The 24,601-nt window shown below is 33.1% G+C and overlaps 2 protein-coding genes and 1 non-coding gene across 5 annotated transcripts; 1 reads left to right on the top strand and 2 right to left on the bottom strand.

Moving 5' to 3' along the window:
• Nucleotides 1-1,276: 1,276 nt before the first annotated feature.
• LOC136219020 (vascular-related unknown protein 4-like) lies at nucleotides 1,277-2,025 on the top strand. Its single transcript, XM_066006209.1, has 3 exons — nucleotides 1,277-1,601; nucleotides 1,704-1,766; nucleotides 1,841-2,025. The coding sequence occupies exons 1-3, from the start codon at nucleotides 1,305-1,307 to the stop codon at nucleotides 1,985-1,987; spliced, it is 507 nt and encodes a 168-aa protein (XP_065862281.1). The 5' UTR covers nucleotides 1,277-1,304; the 3' UTR covers nucleotides 1,988-2,025.
• A 10,518-nt stretch (nucleotides 2,026-12,543) lies between these two features.
• Nucleotides 12,544-12,614, bottom strand: TRNAG-CCC (transfer RNA glycine (anticodon CCC)). Its single transcript has one exon. It is a non-coding gene; the product is annotated as a tRNA-Gly (tRNA).
• A 1,825-nt stretch (nucleotides 12,615-14,439) lies between these two features.
• Nucleotides 14,440-19,424, bottom strand: LOC136219019 (electron transfer flavoprotein subunit alpha, mitochondrial). Of its 3 annotated transcripts, none has more exons than XR_010684021.1 (9): nucleotides 19,269-19,424; nucleotides 18,839-19,021; nucleotides 18,444-18,655; nucleotides 17,234-17,397; nucleotides 16,900-17,058; nucleotides 16,626-16,678; nucleotides 16,068-16,208; nucleotides 14,766-14,910; nucleotides 14,440-14,655 (listed from the first exon to the last, which is right to left on the bottom strand). XR_010684021.1 is itself a non-coding variant. In XM_066006208.1 (9 exons), exons 1-8 carry the CDS (start codon nucleotides 19,338-19,340, stop codon nucleotides 14,830-14,832), a joined length of 1,065 nt encoding a protein of 354 aa, XP_065862280.1. In that variant the 5' UTR covers nucleotides 19,341-19,424; the 3' UTR covers nucleotides 14,441-14,655; nucleotides 14,803-14,829. The 3 variants fall into 3 exon arrangements, 2 of the variants coding, with proteins under 2 accessions (XP_065862280.1, XP_065862279.1); XM_066006208.1 differs by having other exon boundaries at nucleotides 14,441-14,655; nucleotides 14,803-14,910; XM_066006207.1 differs by lacking the exon at nucleotides 14,440-14,655 and having other exon boundaries at nucleotides 14,700-14,910.
• Between the last annotated feature and the right edge of the window lie 5,177 nt (nucleotides 19,425-24,601).

The following is a 24,601-nucleotide window of genomic DNA, read 5'->3' as shown; positions in this document are numbered from 1 at the left end:
AGCAGTCAATAAAATTTCTCTCCACCAATGAAAAGTAGCATTAAACTAAACATAATACTAACAACGAATTTTGGCATTGTCTTATTTTTTTCTCTTAGCCTTTCTATTCATCTCAGGTGAATATGGTAGAATCATATTCCATGTATAATTCCATTTGAATTATAAAAATTAATAAACATGCTAGAATCATATTTTGTCTCTATCCCTACGAAGTCTCTTGATTTTTCTACTCCACTGATTTCCTATTTCAACAACAAATAACTTAAACATATGATGAACATAACTTTTGTTTTTATTTGTTTAACAATTTAATTATTTAATTATGTATTTTTTTATCAATTTATAGGTCCATAAATTGAATAATTAAATTGTTAACCATGTTACATCATATAGGTTCTCATGTTTCTACAAAAGTGGTTAACTCTCGAGGCACATCTAAATATGTGGGACACTTCAATATAAACACTTACAATAAGTTGTAAGTTTTTCATGTATAATTTTTTACGCTTTCTATATCCTTTGCCGACTAAAAATAAGATTTTAAAAGTTTTTTTATCACAGTTAAAAAAAAAAAAAAAGTTTTTTTATCTAAATGTGACAAATTCACATTTGACCAAGTCAAACAAATCATATGGTAAAAGGCACAGAATCCCTTTTCATAAGATAGACTGAAAAAATAAAATAAAAAGGAAAATACACTACTTGAATAAAGTCTTTCTGTAAACAACGAGTAATGCATCATTAACCTTTGAGCTTCTAGAAGTAGCACTCCTCTTGATTTCAGGTCTGAGTTTCTCTGATCCAGTTAACCAAATCTGGCATTCCATGAAATTGAATTAAAAGTCCGTACATCCCGCAATGTGAATAACCTATATAAATTTCAAGCCTACACATAAATCATGTAATTGGTAAATGTGGTTGCAATATGATATAAAATTAACAGAAAAGAGAAGTTGTAAGTGATATAATTAACAGTCAACGAAATTCTAGTATACTCCATATATAATATATAAAACATAGACCTAGTCTAAATTCTCTTTCAGATTAAATTGTTCATGTATAAATAAAATCTACTTCCATTTAAGGTCAAACCAGTTTTTCTCTAAAGAAATTTAAAAAAAAAAAAAAAAAAAAATTAAGTAGGAGAAGGCAACTCCTTTTGTATGGCCCACGTACCAAGATTCCAACAACAAGTCACATTCCTAACAATCATTCTGAAGTAGGTTTTCTATATATATATTCTTCATCTTCTCTCTTTTCTGATCTCTATATATTCATTCATCTTCTTTTCTTGCTTGGTTTTAATGGAAGATTCAATGAATGATGACAGAATATCAGGAAATGAAGAGAGTGGATGGACTTCTTATTTTGATGATTTCTTTGTTAACACTACTCAAAATAATGTTAATGTCGAAAATTATAGCTCTTTTTCTTCTGATGCTGCTTCTCTGGTTATGAACAATTCTGATGCTAATCACCGAATTAGTGTTGATAATTATAATTTTATTACTCTCAAGAAGAGAAAAACCAGAGGACCTCATCATAATTTCCCTGATGATGCTTTGGAGGACACTGCTACTTCTCCTGTTAATAGTCCTAAGGTCAGCTATATTCTTTTTTTCTTTAATTGACAATTCATTTTATTAATTTTTTTAAATGTCAACTCTATTAAATTTTGTTTCTTGATTTTGTCAACCTTATAGGTTTATGATCAGTTGAATAAGAACAGAAAACAGAGAGATCATGCCTTCAACATTAATTCTGAGGTTGTTAATTAAATTAGAGATTATAGTTTCATTTGATCATAGATTTGTTCTGACATTTATATATAATTTTGCAGGAAAAAGTAAATATGGGTTCGAGCAGAAGTGAAGATGATGATGATAATGTGGGTTTAATTATTGGAAGAGAAAGGGAGAGCAGTGAACTCCAGAAAAGGGGTCTTTGTTTAGTTCCTTTGTCTATGGTAGCCAATTATTTTGCTTGATTAATAAATAATATAAATATTACCCTCTTCTTCATTCATTTCTCTCCTTCTATCCATATATATATATATATATATATATGAACATATAAATGCTTAATTTTCTTTTTATTAACCCCTATGGATCGGTAAATTAAGGGGCTTTACATTTAGAATAAATTAAAAAATAATAATAATGGAGGGATCAACATGATTCATGACAAGATAACGGGGCTGCAACATTTGAGCATTCGTACCTACACCTATATGGCTATATTCTATATACTAGTATATCAAAATATGAGGAAGCATTCAATGTTTTAGCCAAGATAATATTTCCACATTTTGCATCAAGTGTATGTTGAATGTTTGTAGTATGAAATTTTATTTTTTTTTGTTGCTTCAAAATGTTAACTTTTTACTTAGTGATAATTAATATAAATTGTTTATTAATATTAGTGAAGCTATTAGCCTAGTGGTTGAGAGTTTACCTATATCTTGGAAGGTCATGGGTTCGATTCACATCCGGATATGGTCTTTCCTCTTTTATAATGTAAGTGCATTGTACGCAAATTTTTAAAATATTAGTGATAATATAAATTATTTAATAATTTGCCAACTAGTTTAAACTTTTGGCTTACTTACATATTTGATACCACAATTTGTAGAGTTGTAATCATGATAACAATTTTTATCAACAAACAGAAAGAAGTAATGATAACACTTATTAATTAAACATCAACACAAAATAAAATGAGTCACTTTAAAATTAAAGCTTACTTTTGTTCGGGAATATATAGAAATAATAAACAAAAATAATTTAAGGCTACATTTTAATTGATTGAAATAGAATATATATTAAGCAAATAAAATATGTATTTTTCAAGGAATATTAAGAACTATTTCAAAATTTGATTGATGGGATGAGATAAAATGGGACAAGTAGTTTTGTCTACAATTTTACATAAGTGTAATTTTGTATTTACTTTAAAATTTTAATTATTACCATCAATTATTCAAATATTCAATACGATAGTAAAAACATATAAAACGGTAAAAATTTGAAAATCAGAAGAAAATTTTTATGAAAAAAGGGAAAATGCAAAAAAAATGTGGAAATAGTAAAAACGCAAAAACCACGAAAATTGGAAAAAATTAAAAACTTAAAAATGGAAAAATGTGAAAAATGAAAAAACAAATGTGCTAATTTTTTTTTTTTTAAGAGGAATTGCATTAATGAGTCAAAGATCGACAAAAGTTCAATACAGATAAAGGAAAAGAGCTCGATAAACTATCAAAGAAAGAAGGACTGGCGTATTGTGTAGCCGCCCGAGCAATAGCATGGGCTAAGCTGTTCGCCTGTCTTTTGATGTAGATGACTGAGAAGCCAATATTGAGATTAGTAAAGGATCGACATTGCTTGGACAAATCCCCAAACTCGGAATCGTCGGGCTTTGGCGAGTAAATTGCTTGATAGGTGAGCATAGAATCTGTCTCAAAAATAACATCAGTAAAACCCGCCTGATGGACCCAAACCATGGCCTATAGCAGTGCCCACATCTCACCATCTCGCGCTGCCATTAAACCTTCAGAAGTAGCAGCCCGTCCTGCGATGAAAGTCCCATCCGCATTTCTGATAGCCGCTCCGCAACCCGATAAGCCGAGAATGGTAAAGCTGCTAAAGTCAGTGCAACACGACAGCTTCTGTGCCGGGGGACGATGCCAGGCTGATAAGCAAGGGCTGGGTTGGGTAAACGGCGCCACACACCGCCTGGTTTGAGCTTGCTGCCAATCTCCGAGAATCTGCAGACCGCCATTAACAATTGTCGTAGCAGGGACGTTAGTATGCCGCCAAAGGCGATCATTCCTCGACCGCCACCAAGACCAAAGGACAACACAAAATTTCTCCCTACTCCTTTCATCGGCCATCCTATAGAATTTGAAGAACAGGTCTGCGAAATTATCAGCATCAGCATCAGCAGCAATACGGTTTAGATCTCCACGCAGTCCCGCCACTCGCCAGACTTCCTGGACTTTGGGGCATAGCCAAAATAGGTGCCAGACATCCTCGACGTCCTGAGCACACATGACACACTCCTCCGCAATGTCCACCCCTCGCATACGAACCCGAACCCGAGTAGGAATGCAGTTCGGACAAGGCGCCAGCAGAAGTGTCGAATTTTATACGGTACTGAGGCGTCCCAGATAGCTTGCCATAATCCCTCCATTCGCAGCTCATAGTTGTCAACCAGAACTCCCGTAGCCAGTCCATACGCGCTTTTGACAGAATATATTCCATTCAGAGTTCCATGCCAAATGAGTTTGTCGACTTGACCAGCTACGCGGACTGCAGAACGGCATATTGCTGCAATATCCGTTTCAGAGAACAGCTCCTGTAGTAGTTCCTGATCCCACTCCAACGAGTTTGGAATAAAAAGGTCACTAACCTTCAGGTTTTCCAGTCCTTCCACAACATGGGTAGAAATTTTCTGATTCTGATCATCCCTCAGCCAAGGATCTGTCCACGCATTAATTAACTGTCCATCTCCAATCTTCCATCTAACCCCTTTTTCTAGCAAAATCTGAGAGCTCCAGATACTCCGCCAAATATAGCTAGGAGAATGACCCAGCCTAGCTTTTAAAAAATCCCTATCAGGATAGTATTTAGCTTTGAAGACCCTGCTGACCAGAGAATCTGGGGATGACTGAAAACGCCACCCTTATTTACCCAATAATGCTAAATTGAAGGCAGTAAGATCGCGGAAGCCCAGGCCTCCATCATCTTTGGAAACACACAGCTTATCCCATGACATCCAATTTATGCCCCTTGACCCATCTTTTTTGTTGCCCCACCAGAATGAGTTAAGCATTCGCTGCAGCTCCTCAGCTGATGAAATAGGAAGAAGAAAGACGCTCATGTAGTACACAAGGATAGCCTGACCCACAGTACGTATCAGAGTTGCCTTCCCAGCCTTAGATAATGGTTTATCTCTCCAACCTTGAACTTTCTTCCACAGCTTATCTTTTAGATGAGCAAAAATAGCCCTCTTCTTTCGACCTACCAGTGACGGAAGCCTCAGATATCTCCCAGTATTCAGAGGTTGCCAGACACCCAATATGTTTGTAATACTATCCGCTAGCATTGTGTCGACATTACTACTACAAATGTGTTAATTGTTAACTATTAATTTTTAGGATAAATTCCAAAAACAACCCCTGTAGTTTGATGTTGTTCCCAAAAAACTCATGTGGTTTGTTTTTACAAAAAAAAAAGGACTGTGGTTTGCGCCGTTAACCAAAAAACGGAAAATGGCTTAACGGTGTTAAAATGCTGACGTGGCATAGGGATAAGGTTGGAAATTCGATTTTTTTTATTTTTTATTTTTTCTTTTTCTTTTTTCTTTTTCTTTTTCTTCTTCTTCCTCTCCTCCTTCTTCTTCTCTCTCCTCCTTCATCTTCTTCCTTCTCCCTTCTCCCTTCTTCTTATTCCTTCTTCTTCTTCTTCCTTCTCTCCTCCTCTTTCTTCCTTCTCTCCTCCTCCTTCTTTCTTCTTCATTTTTCTTCTTCCTCCTTCTTCTTCTTCTTTTTTTCTATTCTTTTTTTTTTAAATTCCCTTACTCGAAGAAATCTGGAATTTTCCCGAAATCTGGAAATTTTCCAGATTTCATACGGAAATCTGAAATTTCCGTCGGAAATCTGGAAATTTCCAGATTTCTGGAATTTTCCAGATTTCCGAAGAAATCTGGAAATTTCCGAAACTTAAAAAAAAAGAAAAAAAAGGAAGAAGAAGAGGGATGAAGAAGAAGAAGAATGGAGGAGGGGAGAAGAAGGAAGAAGAAGAAGAAGGAAGAAGAAGAAGAAGAAGAAGGGAAGAAAAAGGAGGAGAAGAAGGAGGAGGAGGAGGAGGAGGAGAAGAAGAAGAAGAAGAAGAAGAAGAAGGAGGAAAAGGAAAAGAAGAAAAATAAAAAGAAAAATTTAAAAAATTTCAGAAATTTAAAAAAAGAAGAAGAAGAAGAAGAAGAAGAAGAAGAAGAAGAAGAAGAATTAAAAAATAAATAAATTTTTTTTTCTAACTCTACCCCTTGCCACGTCAGCATTTATAACGGTGTTAAGCCCTTTTCCGTTTTTCGGGTAACGGCGTAAACCACAGTCCTTTTTTTTTGTAAAAAAAAACCACATGAGTTTTTTTGGAACAACATCAAACCACAGGGGTTGTTTTTGGAATTTACCCTAATTTTTAAGTTGGATATATAGTATAAAGTTTGCAAGCCTGAATATTTATTGGTGACAACTATTTGACTAAATAGCTCTTGTAATATATTGAATTTTTTTTTGGCGTAACTCACATCCAAAATGTAAATATTAAGAGTGGATATTGTGTAACATTTACGGAGTTTTTCTTGTGGGGTTTCAGAAACGTAAAGGAAAAAGGAGATTTTATTTCTTTTTTTGTTCGTGTTTGTTTTCCTAATACAATCATTTCCTTTTGCTGCTTTTGAGTTTTGGGTTTATCCCAAACTCTTCAAATCTCATTACCTAATCCTCTAAGGTTTTTCATTCCTTTTTTCTTCCTTTACTATCATATACATCTATCATCCTCATAAAATTCTACTTAGTTTCTATTCGGTTGATAACATTAAAAAACTATCTCTATATTGGAACAGGAATCCCCTAATTGGTATTTGATCCACTTTGTTATTTCTTGAGGTCGAAGTTTCTTATTAGCATGATGACATTCTATTCGGACAACCAAAGTATATTCAAGCATATAGTTATCAAATCGAGATTCGACTCGTGAATCGAAATCTCATTTTATAAATCGTGACTCGTGAATCGAATCGAATCGTAAGATTCGGGTTCCAATCTTAATATTATAAAAAATAAAATATTTACCATATTGAACTTAGAATATTAGTCTAGAAATGCAATTTTAATTTAAAAGTCATATAAAGTAATTACTTAAAATTCAAATTCAAATCTAATGTAATTCTAAATAGAATTAATTCACAAATTATTCACCATCGTCCACGGATGTAAGTGTACTTTGTAAGTTCTTGACGTCCACTATGGAAAAGAAAGAAGAAAGTTTGGAAAGAAAATAAAGAAAGGTGGAAAATGGTCATATTTGTGTATGTAAATGGAATTTGGAAAGTTGTGTGAGTTTTAACTTTCAATATAATTATTTGACTTTGAATTTGAATTGTTGAGTTTTATAATTTTTTGTTCATTTACTTTAATTTTTCTTGGTTGTATCGGGGTGACACAAAAGTCATTCATGAATCTTATATTAATGGAACGGTAGAGATTCCAAAAGACTTGATTGCTGCCATTTTTTACTTCACATTCGAGAGAATCGTTAGAATCGGACGATTCGGCCCATTCACCATCGAATCGTCCGATTCACCACCGAATCGTCCGATTCACCACCGATTCTGGATATTTTTGATTCTATCTAGAAATGGAACCGACTCGACTCGAATCGTACGATTCGAATCGTGAATTGATTCTAACAACCATGTATTCAAGACTTTCTTCATCAGACCGATATGGAATTGAGTACCGTAAGATCATGATATATTTATCCATGACAAGACTTGACATTACATTTTCTGTTAACAAACTTTGTCAATTTATGCATCAATCCATTACTGTTCACTAGCAAGTTATTAAATATGTGTTACATTATCTCAAAGCCATGACGAATTATGGTGTGTTCTTGTTTAAAGTTTCGACGTTCTCTCACAATGGTTACTCAAATGCTAACTAAGAAAGTTGTTAGGTAAAAAACAACAACTTGTTATTGATCGTTCTAGCTTGGAAAATGAGTATAAAGTTCTTGTGATTGTTGAATTTCTCTAGTTACAATCTTTATTGTGTTATATTAGTCTGCCATTACTTAACCGGTTATATTATGATGTGATAATATTGATGTCGTCTATCTCTCTGAAAACCCTATATTCTAGACTTCGAAAAAACAAATTGATCTTCACTTTCATTACATACGCAATTTGGTTCAAAAGGGTACCGTGGATTGGTGGTTTCTTAAAATAGAAAATCAATTGGCTAACATTTTTACTAAAAGGTGTTTGTTTACTTTTTTTTCTCTTTGCCTTTTTATTTGAAAATTGAGATTTTTAGGTGTTTGGTTAAGGATCTTCTTTTTGTCTTTATACATGAAAAGTAGTTTTTTACAAAAGTAGAGAATCTCTGCTTTTCGGAAAAGCAATTTTCTCTAACAGCAAACAACAACAACAAACAGTAGATAAACCAAACGGTCCTAAGCTAGTTTGAATTTCATCTCTTTCATAATCCCAACTAATCTGAATTTCATTTCTCTTTTATAATTCCAAATTTTTTGGTCTTTCTAGATCATAGAATTTAATTATGATACAGGATTTTGTAACACAATTTGGCTCACTAAATGATTTGAGAAATAGATAGAAGTTGAGGTCGTTTTTCTAGGGATTAGTGAAGAATACATTGATGAAGTTTAAAAAAGGGATGAAATTTGAGTAGAAGGGATCTACTTTAGAAAAAAAAAAAGAGATATGTTTTTTATTTTATTTTTTGCTTTAAAATGCAACCTTTGTCATTGATGTTGATTTAGGGAATATCGGTTTTTTTTTTGTTTTGTTTTGAAGAGACAAATGAGATTCAAATTAGCAATTACAAGAGAGTTGAGGAAGGACCGCAGCACCACCACATACAAGGAAAGGAACGTGGAATATGAAAAATAACATTTAAATTTAGATTCTTTTTAGTTATCTTTTTAGTACGTGTCATAATTTCATTGGTTGTGGCATACCACCTGAGAAATCTAAGGTGGGATGTCTAGCATATAATAAATTTTCTCCATGACATAACCTTTGATACCTGACATATACACTTAGCAATTATGTTAAAAAAAATCATATAGACTTAATATGTTGATATATAAGGAATTAATTTTTTTTCTTATTTATTCACATATTAAGTAAATAAGGAAAAAATAAATTAAAAAATTATCATGTGTATATATCACGTGTAAAAAAATGTGTTATGTGCCAATAATTAACAAATCAGCTAACTTTTCATCCAAAACGGATTAAATATCACGTATGGATTAAATAACATCGTAGGGAGCAAAGGATAAGATTTTGGATACTACTAGAGACAAATATGCCTTTATTACACCTATAATTTTAAATTTTTAGATCAATTAATTACTTGTTAAGTTATGGTATTCGAGTTTTTTTAGACCTAGAGCTAGAGGATTCAAATCCTAACTGTGAATTTATCATTTAAATTTCAACTTGATCTTCTGAGTTTGTAACAAGCACAATGAATACTTATATTTTTTTACTTGAAAGCGTGGTGAGTGGGAGGGAGGGAGATAGACATCCCAACTATGTTGGTACTGTGTTATCGGACCCAAACCAATATTATTAAGATTAAAAACAAATGAGTTACAAATTATCAAAGCGGAAAAAAGAAGGAAAAGAATCAAGCAAAACGATAAACACATTGTTTGCTCAAGTTACAAAAATAAGCTGAAGCACAAAAGTCAGCAACTGTATCCCATCAAATCATTTCTGAACTTGTTCGACCAAAATTCGCCAAAAGGTCTGCAACCTGATTACCATCTCTGTAGATATGTGTAACAATAAACGTCATGGAGGAGAGCTGGTGTAGACATTGAATCCAATCCGCGCGGATTGACTTGGGAACTAATTTGGAGTGATTAGGCATCAACCCAACCACGTAAGTCGAGTCACTTTCTAACCATAACTGTTGTCAACCGTTATTAAATGCCACTTTAATTGCATGAATTGCTGCTGAGTTCCGCAATGTATGAGAAGGAGAGCTGAATCGGAAAAGCAAATGCCCATAAAAACAAACTGTGTTATGATTGGAATACACCCCCGCAACCCGCAGAACCTGGGCTACCCATCACGGAAGTGTCTGTATTTATTTTAGTCCATTCTAAAGGGGGAGGTTCCCAACATACCTGAATTGTTCGTGGAGCTAAGTGCGGCCGTCTATGAATTCCAAGTTCCTGAATAATATGAAGTTCCACCTCTGAGTTCCACAATCCGCCCGTAGCTAGACTATCTGCCTCACGAATGGAGCCTCAGAGAGGCCGCAGCGCAAGCACTACACAATCGACCGACACAATTTTCCGTCGGTGATACTGATTTTTCATATAGTGAAGGAATAGACAAGGTGGTCATTTTCAAAGAGTGCTTGGTTACAGGACTGCCAGATTACCCAAACGACATTTACAATTGTCGAGGCCCAAAGTGCTACAATCTGAGGGCTAAAACCTTGTTTCAAGGCTGCGCTTACCAGTACCGTGAGTGACAAATCGCTGCAGATCCTTCGGCCAGAAAGCATTTCTATCCCATTCCAGATTTGATGCGAAAATCGATAGGCGATGAACAAGTGATTGGCAGTTTCTTGTGAATTTCCGCAGAGGCCACACTTGGAAACAATCGATAAACCTCGACGACACATTCGATCATGCATAGGAAGATAGCCGAGGAATTCACGCCAGCAAACTATTGAATGCGAGGGAGGAATGGTATTCTGCTAGATAATCAGAAAAAAAAGGTAAGAATCAATTGTCTCTAAAATTATTTAAAAAGTTAATTTTTGCTTTCATTGTAGGAAACATCTCAAATTTTCCATAAAGGAATTCTAACTCTATTTTATTTTATTTTTCTAAGGAATTCTTTCACTAATTTTTGTCGGTATTTATTTGGAAAATTTATATTAAGTTTTCTATCATAAAAGTATAATAATTGAATTAAAACTTCTACAAATAAAAGTAAAATTGAACTTTTTGATATGATGAAGGTACAATTAAACTTCCCCGTGAACCTTAGGGCAAATTTGACCCTAGTAATTTATAAAATATATAATTCATGATTATTGTTTTAAGTTTGTATTAATTAAAGAGAAATATTCCAACTAAATTGATCATATGCAATGTTTCAAAGCTTATATTAAAAAAGAATAAGCTAATTAAACACGAATAAGGTAACATTTATCAAAAATACCTACCAAATACAGAATATTTTCAAGGGTCAGAAGTACATGTTCCACCCAATTAATATTCCAAACCACGATTATATATTGTAATAGAATAGTATGATGTTTTTAATAGAAAGGAATGATCCAACATTCACTGTAAATCTAATACCAAAAAGTGTTCATTTATATTATTTAAATCCATGGAAACTTTATACTATATTAATAGGCTGAAAAGGCAATAACAAATGATAGAAATTAGAACATGAAATAGGGTCAGCAACAGCAAGCACATGGATAAAGATACACAGCAATCCTAATTTATCCATGCCTGCCCATTTCGGTATTTTATGCTATCCTCCCTTCCTCAAGTTTTAATTTTTTTTTTTAACACCGCTATCAATTTCTAACTCAAAAACACGATTTAATAGAAATGTTTCATCTGATTACATGATCTGTTGGAAATAGTTATTGTTTTTGTTGGATTTACATATCATATAATCAAGTGAAATATCATTTACATAATATAGTTATAATTACGGTTGCACAGGGATTTTTCTCTATGCAAATGGAAAAAAAATAAGTGTTTAAAAAATCTTCGTGTGACTGTTTAAACGTTCAAAATAGAAAATCTTCAACCCAACACTCTGAACCAACTCATTAATAGATCTCATAGCTTGTTGGAAAATGATGAAATTCCTAGTCTTCCAAAGCACCGAACAAGTTACCACAAAAACAATATTGTGACAACACTTCATTTTTCACATTGCACAAAAACTTTTCATGAAAGAACAAAATATATTGACATTGATTATCATATGATTCGAGAAATGCTTCAAAATGGTTTAAAAATATTGATGCCTATATCCTCAAGTTTATAAAAAAAATAAATAAATTTTACTAAAAAAAATTCTAATTATAGAATTTGAGTTAATGAGTGAAGAACCTTACAGAGATCCAAGCAAAAATGGAGACTATTTTTCATGTTGAAATATTTTTTTTTTAAGTTGTGCGCAATGCACTTATATTAAACAAAAGAAAATTACATTAAAGAGAAAAAAAAACCCTCAACCCGTCTTGCCCATGTGATTCGAACTCATGACCTCTACTCATATTAGGTTTAAATTCCAAACAAAATTGAAAAGGTTCGTCATGCGACAAATGATCCAAAGTGGTTTAATGATATTGATGCCTATATTCTCCATTCTATATGAAAATGAAATTTTACTTAAGGAATTAGCATTTGAAATTTGAGTAAATAAAAAATAAGTAATGAATGAATGACATTTTTTTTTTTTCATTTCATAATAGGCTTAAATTCGAGAAATAGTCCACTTCGCTTATATCTTTAGTTCTATATGAAAAAAAATTAAATTTCACTACAAATAAATGCTATTTAAAAAATTTAGTAAATGAAAATTATGCAATGAATAACAAATTTTCCCTGGTTTCAGGTAAATTCCTAATATAATATAGGGAATCGAAAGTTCCTAATAAAACATAAACTAAAAAAAAATACATTGCGCATCCAAAAAAACCGAAAGTTCCTAATAAAACAAAAAGTAAAATAGTGCGCATCCAGGGAATCGAACCCTGGTCAGTACCGTGGGAGGGTACTATGATACCACTACACCAGATGCGCTTGCTTGGGTTTTATACTCTATTCATATTTAATGTCTTATAATTCAAAAACGTTGGCATCCTTACTCCACAATCAACAATTTATGATCATTTATTTCAATTTATCATGCAAAAACAAATTATTTGGCTCTTTATTGCTTTATAATAATTGAGTTTGTCCTTTCAATTTTTACTGAACAAATTATGTTTGCACGTATGTATATCATTTACGTTAAGCTGTACATGTTCACGCATAATTCATCACTCAACAATACTACCTCCTCTAGTTTAAACATATAATTAAAACCTTTTGAACTTATAATTAAACAATTAAATTTTTAGGATTGAGTTTTTTATTATTTATTTTTTTATAAATTTACTTCTGAATCTTAATTTTCATATACATTAAGCTCTCATTAAAAGGTCCGTCTTATATTTTTAGAGACCATATGCTAAATTTGTATTAAGCTCCTAATATTTAATATAATTTTATAAAAGAAAATATTTATTTATTAGAATTTTCAATTAAAGAATCAAAATTCACCCACTCTTCAATATCAAAACAAATCATTTATTCATTAAAGTTTTCAACTTAGGATGCAACTAATAACTTTTTGGGACTCTCGTAATTTTGAGGCCTTAGCCATGTGCAAAGGGGTTTTTTGCACGTGCTTATCTACTACCCTGTGTTTTTTTCTACAATCCTGTTTTTTTTAAGGAAAAGGGAAATTTTATTAAGAACGTCTCATTAGAGTATGCGCTACACGATTCGCTGATTGACTAACAAAACTAATACGACAGTTAATGATATCCGAACAAAGAGATTTACAATCAGCGAGAATAAAATCAAATACAGAATCTATCTCATCTATACTATGAAACACATTAAAAAAATGTTTGAGAATCAAATTCCAATATAATATCTTTGAAAATCTAAGTCTTGATCTTTAATTTTCACACACATTAAGCCCTTATTAAGGGCTAAGCCGTTAACGAGGGACTTAATGTGTGTAAAAATTAAAAATCATAAATTTAATTTGAAAAAATCAATGATCAAAAGCTCAATTCATAAATTCTAAAAGTTTAAGAATAATTATATGTTTAGGCTATTAAATATATATTCTATGTTTAGGCTATTAAATATATATTACCCCACTCGTCTCATCTCATGAATAACTTATGTACAAATTTTAGCTTATAGTTTTCTACTATAGTCCCTAAAATTTGATGAATATATGATACCAAAAAGAATTAATCTACTTTATAAAAATATTAATAACAAATATATGTTTGGTAGAAGCATATTGAGAAAGAAAATAATCTCTAATCTACTATATTTACTTGCTGAAAAATATTGTATTTTGCAAAATATTGAATAAGGAAAAAAAATTGTAATCGAAAATATTGAGTAAGAAAAAAACTTGTTGAAAAATAAAATATTTTCCAACGTTTGGCTACAACACAAACATAAAGAAATGGTGGGTGATTAAAGGTAAAAAGAAATAAAATAGGGTTTAAGAAACTTTAAAAAATGTTTTATTCTTTTAAAAAAAAATGTTATTACGACAAAATTCCCGTAAACAATCAAAGCCTAAAAAGATGAACTAATATAGATTTTCCTTTTATATTTTCTTTAATCATTGAAGCAAGATGATATAGACGGCAGCGCAAGCCACACTGTTACTCTCTTCTTCTATCCCTTGTGCAATCTTTGTTTGTTTGTTCTTTTTGGCGTCTCGTTTTCTTTTTCTTGGTTTGGTTGTAATAAATGTAAAACTCTTTCCCTTAATTAAACAGTTTTGAGTGGAATTTTTTTTTTGAAGTGTAAGCTAGTTCATGTAGTATTGTTTATAATTTCAGACGAGACATATTCTTCTTATAAGAATTCGCTTATTCTTATATTAAAGATTACATACTAGAAGCATGCTGCTCTGTTACATTGAACTTTTATGACAATTGAACATTATTCAATCTGAATTATGAGGTTGGAAGACTAAATCCCTTGACCATTCTGACTAATTTTGAGCAAGTGCACATGCACCATCCAACTACCAATTCTCCTCCTGATAACAAATAATGCAAAATGTATTGGGTCCATGAGCATATGCAATGTAAAAGTTTATCTTTTTTCTTCTCCAAAAGATTAGTGAAACATGCTATCCAATTTCCTTACATTATTAACATTATCTTTTTGAATGAAGAAAGTATACCCCAGTAAGTATCATTGGAAGACACGTCTAGTGTTGTTTCTCGGGAAGTTTTTCTAACAACTCTGGTATCACCTCAAATAGATCACCAACAAGCCCATAATCAGCTACCTGCACCCAAATAGTTTATCCTTTCAGGAAACATTCAATTGCAAACAAAACAAGTGCCAATCTATTAAGTTCGTCTTACAAGTGATACACTCACATTTTAACAAGAAAAAAAAATACTTCTTTCCTTATAACTCAATCCTATATGTGATTTGGATGTTATAATGATTATTAATACAAGTACAGCATCCAAGAAGAAGACCAACATAGAAAGTGTTCACCTGGGATTCTTTAACCTTCTGCTCTGAATTACTTTTCAAGGGAAATTCATTAAAAATTTAATATGTGGAACCAATGTTTGAGAATTCATGCACAACTTATAATATGTAGATATGGAATGAGAGATGCATCCAGCAGGTTATAGAATTGATGGAGGTTCTTATATCTCTACCAGCAGCCATAAAAGGTTGTTTATCGTGGTCTAATATTTAAAAAATAAATAAGGGGTTAAGGTGCAAAAATACCCCTAACGTTTTGGGTTAGGAGCAATTTTACCCCTAACGTCTAAAATGGTGCAATTTTACCCCTAACGTTAGTAGCCAAGTGCAATTTTACCCCTAACGTTAATAAATTGGGTCAATTTGAGAAATAATTCATCAAACTGTCTTCTCGATCGTGAATCTTGTTATCTACACTTCATACGTGTGCCATTTTATCAATAACAAATCACAAACATTCGTTGGGATGTGAAAAAAAATAAAAATAATAAAAAAATACTATCTTTTTGTACGGATTAGACAAAAAAAAATTCAAAAAATCCATCGAATTTATAAATATTAATCTCAAATTCTATTATTAAATTGTAAAAAATATGAAATCCTTTTTTTAAGAACGAATTATTATGCAATTGGTACAGAATAATGAATAAATATCTGTGTTTTATAATAGTGTATGAAATTAACCTAATTTATCAACGTTAGGGGTAAAATTGCTCTTGGCTTCCAACGTTAGGGGGTAAAATTGCACCATTTTAGACGTTAAGGGTAAAATTGCTCCTGACCCAAAATGTTAGGGGTATTTTTGCACCTTAACCCATAAATAAGGCTTCAACTTCCATTATGCAACAGCTGTTATCCTATGAATACAGAGAGCAGCACTAAATGGTTTTTTTTACAAACATGGTCATGTCAAGGAGTAAGAGAGAGATTATCAATCACCACCTGGAATATAGGTGCATCTGCGTCTTTATTTACAGCAACAATGACTCTGGAATCTCTCATGCCAGCTATGTGTTGAATGGCTCCTGAAACACCAAAAGCCATGTACAATTCTGGGGCAACAATTTTACCAGTCTGACCAACCTGACAAGTGACAAGAGAAGTTTTTACATTCTAACCAGGGAAATAAGGTAGACATGCTGGAAATAGCCCAAATTGCAAATTATGATATGGCCTGCACAAGTGGCTTCATGGGTTTATCCAAATTTGTGCCAAAGGTTCTTCAACTAGGTCTCACTGAGAGACATATATATGGGGGTTTTTTCCTTTTTTTCTTTTGACAGCACAATACTTGTTCAAATGTGAAATTCTTCATGAAAGGTTTGGTACAGAGACATCCATTACAATTCAGAATGTTTAATGAACTATCGTTATGCTATTAACAAGTGGAAACAATAAATGACTCATGCTGCAGTTCCATGCCAACAAAAAGAATTCTGATATTGAAGTTATATTGATATGCATGGATTGACAAGAAACACCTAGAGATGTAGATTTTACCTGAAGCTCATTTGGAACATATCCTGCATCAACAGCAGCACGGGTAGCACCAACTAAACAAAAACAGGAAAGCATGTCAAGAAAAAGCACCGAGAAAATAGCTAACAAACTTTTACATCACTTGTTTCATAAGAAAATGAAAGGCCATCTCAAATATTGCAAACTGCTATCTACATTAAGGCCATCACAGTACACATATTATATCTGAAAAACATAGGACAAATGCCCTCAAAATATAATTTCAAAAATAATGGAAGGTGTTTTCGGGAACTACCAGCTGCACCAATCTTTTCTGCAAGCTTCTCAATCATTTTGAAGTTCTCTGCATTTTTTAACCCCCGACCTCCAGTGACGACAATTCTTGCACTTCCAAGGTCCGGGCGCTCTGTATTCTGAGATGTGCGCGTTACATATCGAGATTTACCAATAGAATCTACAAGACAATGGCAAAAACTATAAGGCATGTTTCCTTAGGCAAAGGAAAACATCTGTAAAAAAAATATCAAAAAGGAAAAAGAAAAGGAAACATAGCACAAACAACAATGACAATCATGCCTCATCATGAGGTAGAAAATAGCCAACAAACTTCTGGATAAAGGTAAACAGACCTTCAACAAAGGTTGAGAGATCAACCTGGGAAATAGGAGCTTCAGTAAATTTTGAATCAGCTGAGCCAACAGACACAGGAAAAGATGTTGATCTAATTGTCAACATACAAGGTTCGGTGCCAGTGTATCGTACAGTGCAAAGTGCATTTCCAGCATAAATTGGTCTGCGACATAAACGCACAGCCTTAATTGGTTACCAAAGAATTTAAGCTTACATTGTCAACATACGAGGTTTGGTGCCAGCGTATCGAACACTGCTAAGTGCATTTTCAATATAATGAAAATCTTTTTATTTTTTCAATTTATTTACCCTAGGAGATAACTGGAAATTGCAGCACTTCATCACTTGATACACACCATTTTTCTGTCAATGTGAACTATTAATTTCCAATTGCATTTTTAGAAGCTGATTTCTATGACTGGAGCATCACATCAATATTCTCCAACTTCCAAAAGTATTTTGATGTGTAGATAAGCATGTTAAAAGATGCAAACTTTTGTTGAAAAGGATGCGGTATTTTGTTGAAAAGGATGCGGTATTTCAATGTTACCTCAAAATATATGCAAAGAGTAGTGTTAAAGCCGGATGGAAAGCATGGAGCATGATAATTAAATTTGTGTAGGCATTTAAGTACCAGTAAGAACAGTATAAAACAGTAACTCTTCAAGTTCGATTACCAAATGTACAAATCTTTCAGTGCTTCGAAACTACAACTCAGCAAATTTTATTCCTTTGTCATGATTTTTAACCTTCGCACACAAATGACACATCAACATGTTATATGGATAATACAATACCTTTTCAAACTCCAAGCCTCAAATTATAGCATATAATGTTAGTTTCCTCTCCATATAGGTTGCTCAGAGTCAGAGATCAAGACTTGCAAAGTCAAATTCTCATACCAGGTCTGCAAACAATAGGTCTTGCTGATTTTCAAACTCAAAAACTAAAACCAGGAGTTGCAGCAGTTGCTATTTAATTATAAAAACAGAAATTCATCGATGCAGAGTGATTAACTTCACATACTTGATATCAACACCCATACACTCTGTAATTATAGAAGTAGCAATAAGAAATTAAGTACATAAAAGCAAAGATTATTTATTATGAGATGATCTAAGTATGCTCAAAGCACGAGACAAGAAGCAGGAAAACCAAAGTTTTCAACCAACCAAAGAAGAAAAAATTCATTGTCATGACAGTACATACCTGATAAATTGGTTAGAACCAGAAATATCAGTAACATCAGTAATTGGGGAAACATCTAACAGAGCAGCTGCACGTGGCAGTATGTTCTTCCCAAAGGAATTCGAAGCAGTAATTATGTGTGAGTAGCCACCTTTTTGCTGAAGTAAATGAACCAATTTCGCCCAAGGTTCTGCTAAAGGATATGCAAATTTATCTGAATCAGCTACAAGTACCTAAACAAACACGCATCAGTGACTTTAAAAAATCTCACACAAAAATCATCGTTTCTTATTAAACTGGGGCATGACACTAATAATCACGATAACAATGATATCTGCCAATAATCAAGAAAACTTACGAGCTAATAGTGCACATATGCATTAGAACACAAAAGAGGCAATAAATGAATAGAATACCTGTGAGATTGAGGAATGACATGAGGCAGCATGAACAGCAGCTTCTTGAAGAGAAGGACCCGATCCAGCTAGCAGAACAGAAACGGAATTGTCATTGCCCAAAGACTTCGCAGCCTCTACTGCACTAATACATGGAGCCGTAATAGCACCACCTTCATGTTCGGCTAGAACCAGTGTGCTCACCTAATAATAATTAACCAAATACTAATAATAAATAACAACCCTCAATTCTAAAATCAAAAAGAAAAAGATCAACTCAGCAATATTAAGTGTACTTCAACCCACAATTAATCGAAGAACTGAATTAACCTAAAAAAGAAGAAGGAAGATAATAAAAGGTTCAAGGGCTTCGTTTCGTTTTGTGTTAGGTTTAAGAGTGGAAGCTTGAACGTGAATACGCAGGTATACAGAGAAAAGATAGAGAGCTTACGGATCTAAAAGTGGAGATTAAAGAGGAATATCGAAGGGGTGCAGTTGTTCTAACAGCTCTGAGCATTGCCATCTCTGTTTATGATGATCTAAATTGTTCTTTCTGGATTATTATGTGAAAAATAAGGGAGTTGAAGATGAAGATGATAATATTGATTATATTCAGATGCTGAAACGACGTTGGAGTGCTTTGGTTAAAACGGTGTGTTTTATGGACAAAGCAATAATAAATCGACGTCAGCGAGTGTTGTTAATCCTATCCTTATCCTAAGATAATTTGAGGCTTCATACATCGCTTGCCCCTGAACTTGTCTAAAATAATTAATTGGCCCCTGAATTTTCAAAGTGTTTCGATAGCCTCCTGAACTTGCATAAAATGGTCAGTTAGCCCCCTGAACTTGTATAAATGTAATTAATTAATCACTCAGTTGTAAAAAAGTAAGTCAAATGCGGAATATATGTTACACGTGCCTTAGAATATTATTACATACTTCACAAAATAGATTAAAACATGTTAAAAAAGAATTTCTTACTTATTCAACTATAAAACATTTTCTTCTTTAATATTATAATCGCATACCCCGATCTTAGTCGTTTTACTTTTTTAAGATGTGTGCAATATATCTTTCGCATTTAACTTATTTTTTTTACAACCGAGTGATTAATTGATTACATTTTACGCTAATTCAGGAGGCTAACTGAACATTTTATGCAAGTTCAGAGGGACTATCGAAACCTTTTAAAAATTCAGGGGGCCAATCAACCATTTTGAATAAGTTCAAAGGGTAAATGATGTATTAAGCCATAATTTGACGAGTACAACTTACGAATACGTGAGAACATTTGATTCCATCCTTTAAAAATTAAAGGCTTAATCCATTAAAAGCCCTTGATTTCTCCGGAAAGGTTTGATAGACTTCGTGAATTTATATGATGTTTTGTTGACACTCTTCATTTATTAAAAATAATTTATTGGTCATTTGAACTTGTTTAAAGCGATTTATTGGTCTTTTAAATTTGCTTACAATGATCTATTTATTCATGAATTTGTTTAAAGTGATATATACTGTAAGTTGTCTAAATTTATAAAAAAAAAAAAAAATCAAAACTTAAAAGGTAAATGCTTATTTCGTGATTCTAAGTCTTTCAAATAAATTAATTTTTTTTTTATATATCTTTATAATGCTTTTATGGATTTAGGGATTTAATCATGACACTTTAAGTAAGTTTAGGGAGCGAATGAAACAACATGTAAATTTAGAAGACCAGTCAAGTGTTTTAGACAATTTCATGATTAAGTAAATATTAAAATAAGAATAATTTCATCATTTATCATTTAAAGAGGTGCATCCATCCATTTTTTATTATTATTATGGTGTGACTAATACTCTATTTATAAAGGAGGATAGGGATTAAATCTAATCATAATTAGATACGGTAAACCTTAATCAATTATAATTATAACTCTTGGTTAGAATATGATGATATATTTTTAGATAGTTAGGATTCCTATTTAGTTTAATTTAATAACTTAATTAGATAAGAAGGTTGCGTACTTGGATACTATCACTTTCTGATCATCTGGATGATAGAAGTAATATCTCATAGTTTCCTTAGGGTATCCAATAAATAAACATTTATCAGATTTAGAATCTAGTTTGTCAAACGCAATGCGTTTGACAAATGCTGAACAACCCCATACTCTCATGAATGAGAATACGGGTTTCCTACCAACGAACAATTCATATGGTGTGGAACTAGCGGATTTAGTTGGTACTCGATTTAGGGTGAAGAGGGCGGTTTCTAAGGCGTAGCCCCAGAATGTCTTTGGAAGTAATGTTATGCTCATAATGGATCGTACCATATCTAGTAAGGTATGGTTTCCCCTCTCGGATACACCATTGTGTTGTGGTGTATAGGGAGGTGTCCATTGTGAGCATATCCCACATTCAGTTAGATAATTCAGAAAATCATCTGAAAGATATTCGCCACCTCGATCAAATCGAAGTGTCTTTATTTTCTTTCCTAATTGATTTTCTACTTCATTCTTGAAGCATTTGAATTTCTCAAAAGCTTCGGACTTGTGCTTCATCAAGCAGATATAACCATATCTAATATGGTCGTCTATGAAGCTTATGAAGTATCTGAATCCTCCTCTTGCTTGGACTGACATAGGACCGCATACATCTGAATGAATAAGTCCTAGAGTGTCTGATACATGCTCACCTTTATTGCTAAAGGGTGTCTTTGTCATTTTACCTTTTAAACATGATTCGCATGTTTTCAATGATTAAGGATCAATTGAATTTATAAGCCCATCTTGATGTAGCTTAAGCATGCGTCTTTTGTTTATATGGCCTAAACGACAATACCACAAGTAAGTTGAATTATCTAGCTTATGTCTTTTGGTATCAATTGCGAAAACAGAAATTTTGGCATCTAACACATAAATCCCATTTTGTGATATTCCTGAAAAATAGAAAATCGAATCTCTATAAAAAATCGCAACGTTTGTCTTTTATTGAAATATGAAAACCGTCGTTAACAAGACGGCTAATAGAAATAATGTTACGAGACATTTGCGGAACGTATAAACAGTTCCTTAATTCTATTACAAGCCCAGAGGGCAAATTTAAAACATAATCTCCAATTGCGAGGGCGACAACTCTTGCTCCATTTCCTACTCGCAAGTTTATGCTTCCTTTCTTCAATTCCTTAGTCTGATTTAGTTCCTGCATATTTGTACAAATATGAGATCCGCATCCAGTATCAAGTACCCAAGATTCAGATTGTGAAATTGTATTTATTTCAATATAAAACATACCAGATGTTGAAGTCCCGGCTTCTCCCTTCTTGAGGGTAGCTAGGTACAGCAAACAATTTCTCCTCCAATGCCCTACTTCACCACAATAGTGGCACTTGCCTTTGGGCTTCTTAACTTCCTTTCCCATCGTTTCGGTGAGCATGGCCTCCTTGCCTTTCTTAGGATGGTTTGGATCGGGAGAGATCCCTTTCCTCTTCTTTGATCCTTCAATAGCAAGGCCTGATATCTCCTTGTTTTCTTTTGTATTGGGTTCGATTGTCTCGAGCATATTTGCAAGCTCTTTAAGAGAGGTTTGCAAGCCACTCGCTTGGTAGTTCATGATGAACTGCGAGTAACTCTCGGGGAGGGACTGAAGAAGTAAGTTCTCACTTTTTTCACGGTCCATCGCATCTCCAATACTAGAAAACTTGGTGATAAGGTTAATCATCTTGGCGCAATGCGCCACAACAGATGTGCCCACCTGCATCTTGCATCTGTATAACTGTTTTGTTATTTCGAAGCGTTCGCACCGAGTTTGATTCACAAATAACTCTTTTAGGTGCTTGACCATGGAATATGCATCCATATCTGCATGTAGTTGCCTTTGTAATTCCGGTGTCATAGATGCAAGTATGATGTCTCCCGTTTGATCATCATCAGCCTTATGCTTCAAGTAAGCATAAAATTCTTGGCAGGGAGCATCATCCACTGGGTAAGGGGGTATCGGTGTATCAAGTACATACCCTTTCTTCTCGAACTTCAAAACAATTTTGAGGTTGCGAAACCAGTCAGTGAAGTTTGAACCATTCAATTTGTTATCGGTAAGAATGTTTTGCAGATTGGTTTTAGTCATGATTTTAAGAGTGATTATATAAACCTGAGAGTGAGAAAGAGTAAACGTATGTTATTCATTTGCTTTAAAGTATATCAATCTAAAATTATAGGCCTTTTGTTTATTTTAGATTGCTCCCACTATTTTTCCAAATTAATAGCCCTCCATATTAATTCGAAGAATTTCACAAATCCTTTAGTGAGCTAGGATCCTAACTCCTGAGATTTCGCATTGAGTTTACCCAACAAGCTAGTCTCATTCGTTAGGTAGATTCATATAATCAATCACATCTTAAATGTGATTCCTAGGTTATTGGGTTACTAACCACATTAGTAACTAATATGTTATTCATATTAATCCCAACCGTATTGCCCATTAGTTTATGAAAACATGAGTTTACCCATCCAATTATCATAATCTAATTTAAGTATTACCCCATATTCATGAAAAGTGATTTTCGATAATTCAGGTGTTACCGTAAGACCTCGAGCTTGAGTTTACCCAACAACCCAAAGGCCCTCAGTACTGCCGGCTAAATTATAATATTAGGGAGGGACAACCGATTTTAATAACTTGCTTATTTACTTAACTTTTTAATGAGGGATTTTATTTTAGGTCTCATAATCTAACTTAGTCTTGATTTTCTTTAGCATACATCAGACACATACATTGGCGTTATGGACATATCATCTAAATTATTCCGTCGAGCCAGAGACGGAATAAAAGGCCAAACCTAGGGAAATACTAACTATTACATATTTCTCTTTAGGTCCTCCGTCTTCTCCATGGCGCTTTGAAATTACAAATTAATTTCTATACTACTAAAGAAAACTTCAATTAAATTGAAGGGAATTAGATGAGAGGAGAAATTACAATAGATAGTAGAAAGATAGGACTCACATGCCCTATTTCAAAAATACCAAAAGACTAAAGAGGGTCCAAATATGTCCATAACTCCAAACATGCATAGACTCAATTAAATAAATTTAATTGGTTGATTACATAACTATTTTATGTAATATTTGGGTTAATCACATTAACGCATCATTTAACTTTCATCCAAATTTACTTCTAACAGTTTCGTGTCTTTTATGTTATCTTAACTACACAAAACTTTAATTATGCACGTCCCAATTATTTTGCTTTTAATTCATTTAAAATTTTGATTTACAAATAGGTAAAACAAACTTTTAAATAAATTTTCATTCGATAATCAAAACAGAAAACTATTAATTTCTGAAACATACATATATATATATTTTTTTTTAAAAATAGTTTTAAACAATTTAAAACTAGGTGGGAATCGGGCCGGGCCCGAGGTCGGGCTGCTGCCGTTTGGCAGCAGCCCTAGGCGTCAGACATGCCGCTGCCTTGCGGCAGCGGCAGCGGCAGCCAGACGCCGCGCGCGGTTGCTGCCGCGCGGCAGCAATCGCGCAACAGTAGTCAGGTCGCGCCGTATGGCGCGACACGAACTGCTGTTTATTTATTTTTTATATTTATAAAATATACATATATATATATATATATATCAGTTTTAAAACGGTTTTAAAACGATTTTCAGAAAATAGGAAAAACTATCATAGATTTTCCGTTTTATCTTTTAAAATAAATAAAACTGTTTTTATTCATCTAACCATAAAACTAATAGATTTTGTTATAATGATTATCAACCAAAATTATTAGGAACATGTGCACAATT

Source organism: Euphorbia lathyris, chromosome 2 (genome assembly GCF_963576675.1).
Source record: "Euphorbia lathyris chromosome 2, ddEupLath1.1, whole genome shotgun sequence".
Taxonomy (NCBI): Eukaryota; Viridiplantae; Streptophyta; class Magnoliopsida; order Malpighiales; family Euphorbiaceae; genus Euphorbia; species Euphorbia lathyris.
The sequence above is the reverse complement of the archived record's forward strand: the minus strand, read 5'-3'. Positions and strand labels throughout refer to the sequence as shown.

Coding starts and splice junctions, on each gene's coding strand:
- LOC136219020 (XM_066006209.1), top strand. CDS start 1,305: ATGGAAGATTCAATGAATGATGACAGAATATCAGGAAATGAAGAGAGT. Junction 1,602..1,703: donor CTCCTGTTAATAGTCCTAAG/GTCAGCTATATT, acceptor TCAACCTTATAG/GTTTATGATCAGTTGAATAA. Junction 1,767..1,840: donor CCTTCAACATTAATTCTGAG/GTTGTTAATTAA, acceptor ATAATTTTGCAG/GAAAAAGTAAATATGGGTTC.
- LOC136219019 (XM_066006208.1), bottom strand. CDS start 19,340: ATGGCAATGCTCAGAGCTGTTAGAACAACTGCACCCCTTCGATATTCC. Junction 19,022..19,268: donor TAATCTCCACTTTTAGATCC/GTAAGCTCTCTA, acceptor AATTATTATTAG/GTGAGCACACTGGTTCTAGC. Junction 14,911..16,067: donor CAGATGCACCTATATTCCAG/GTGGTGATTGAT, acceptor ATTTGGGTGCAG/GTAGCTGATTATGGGCTTGT.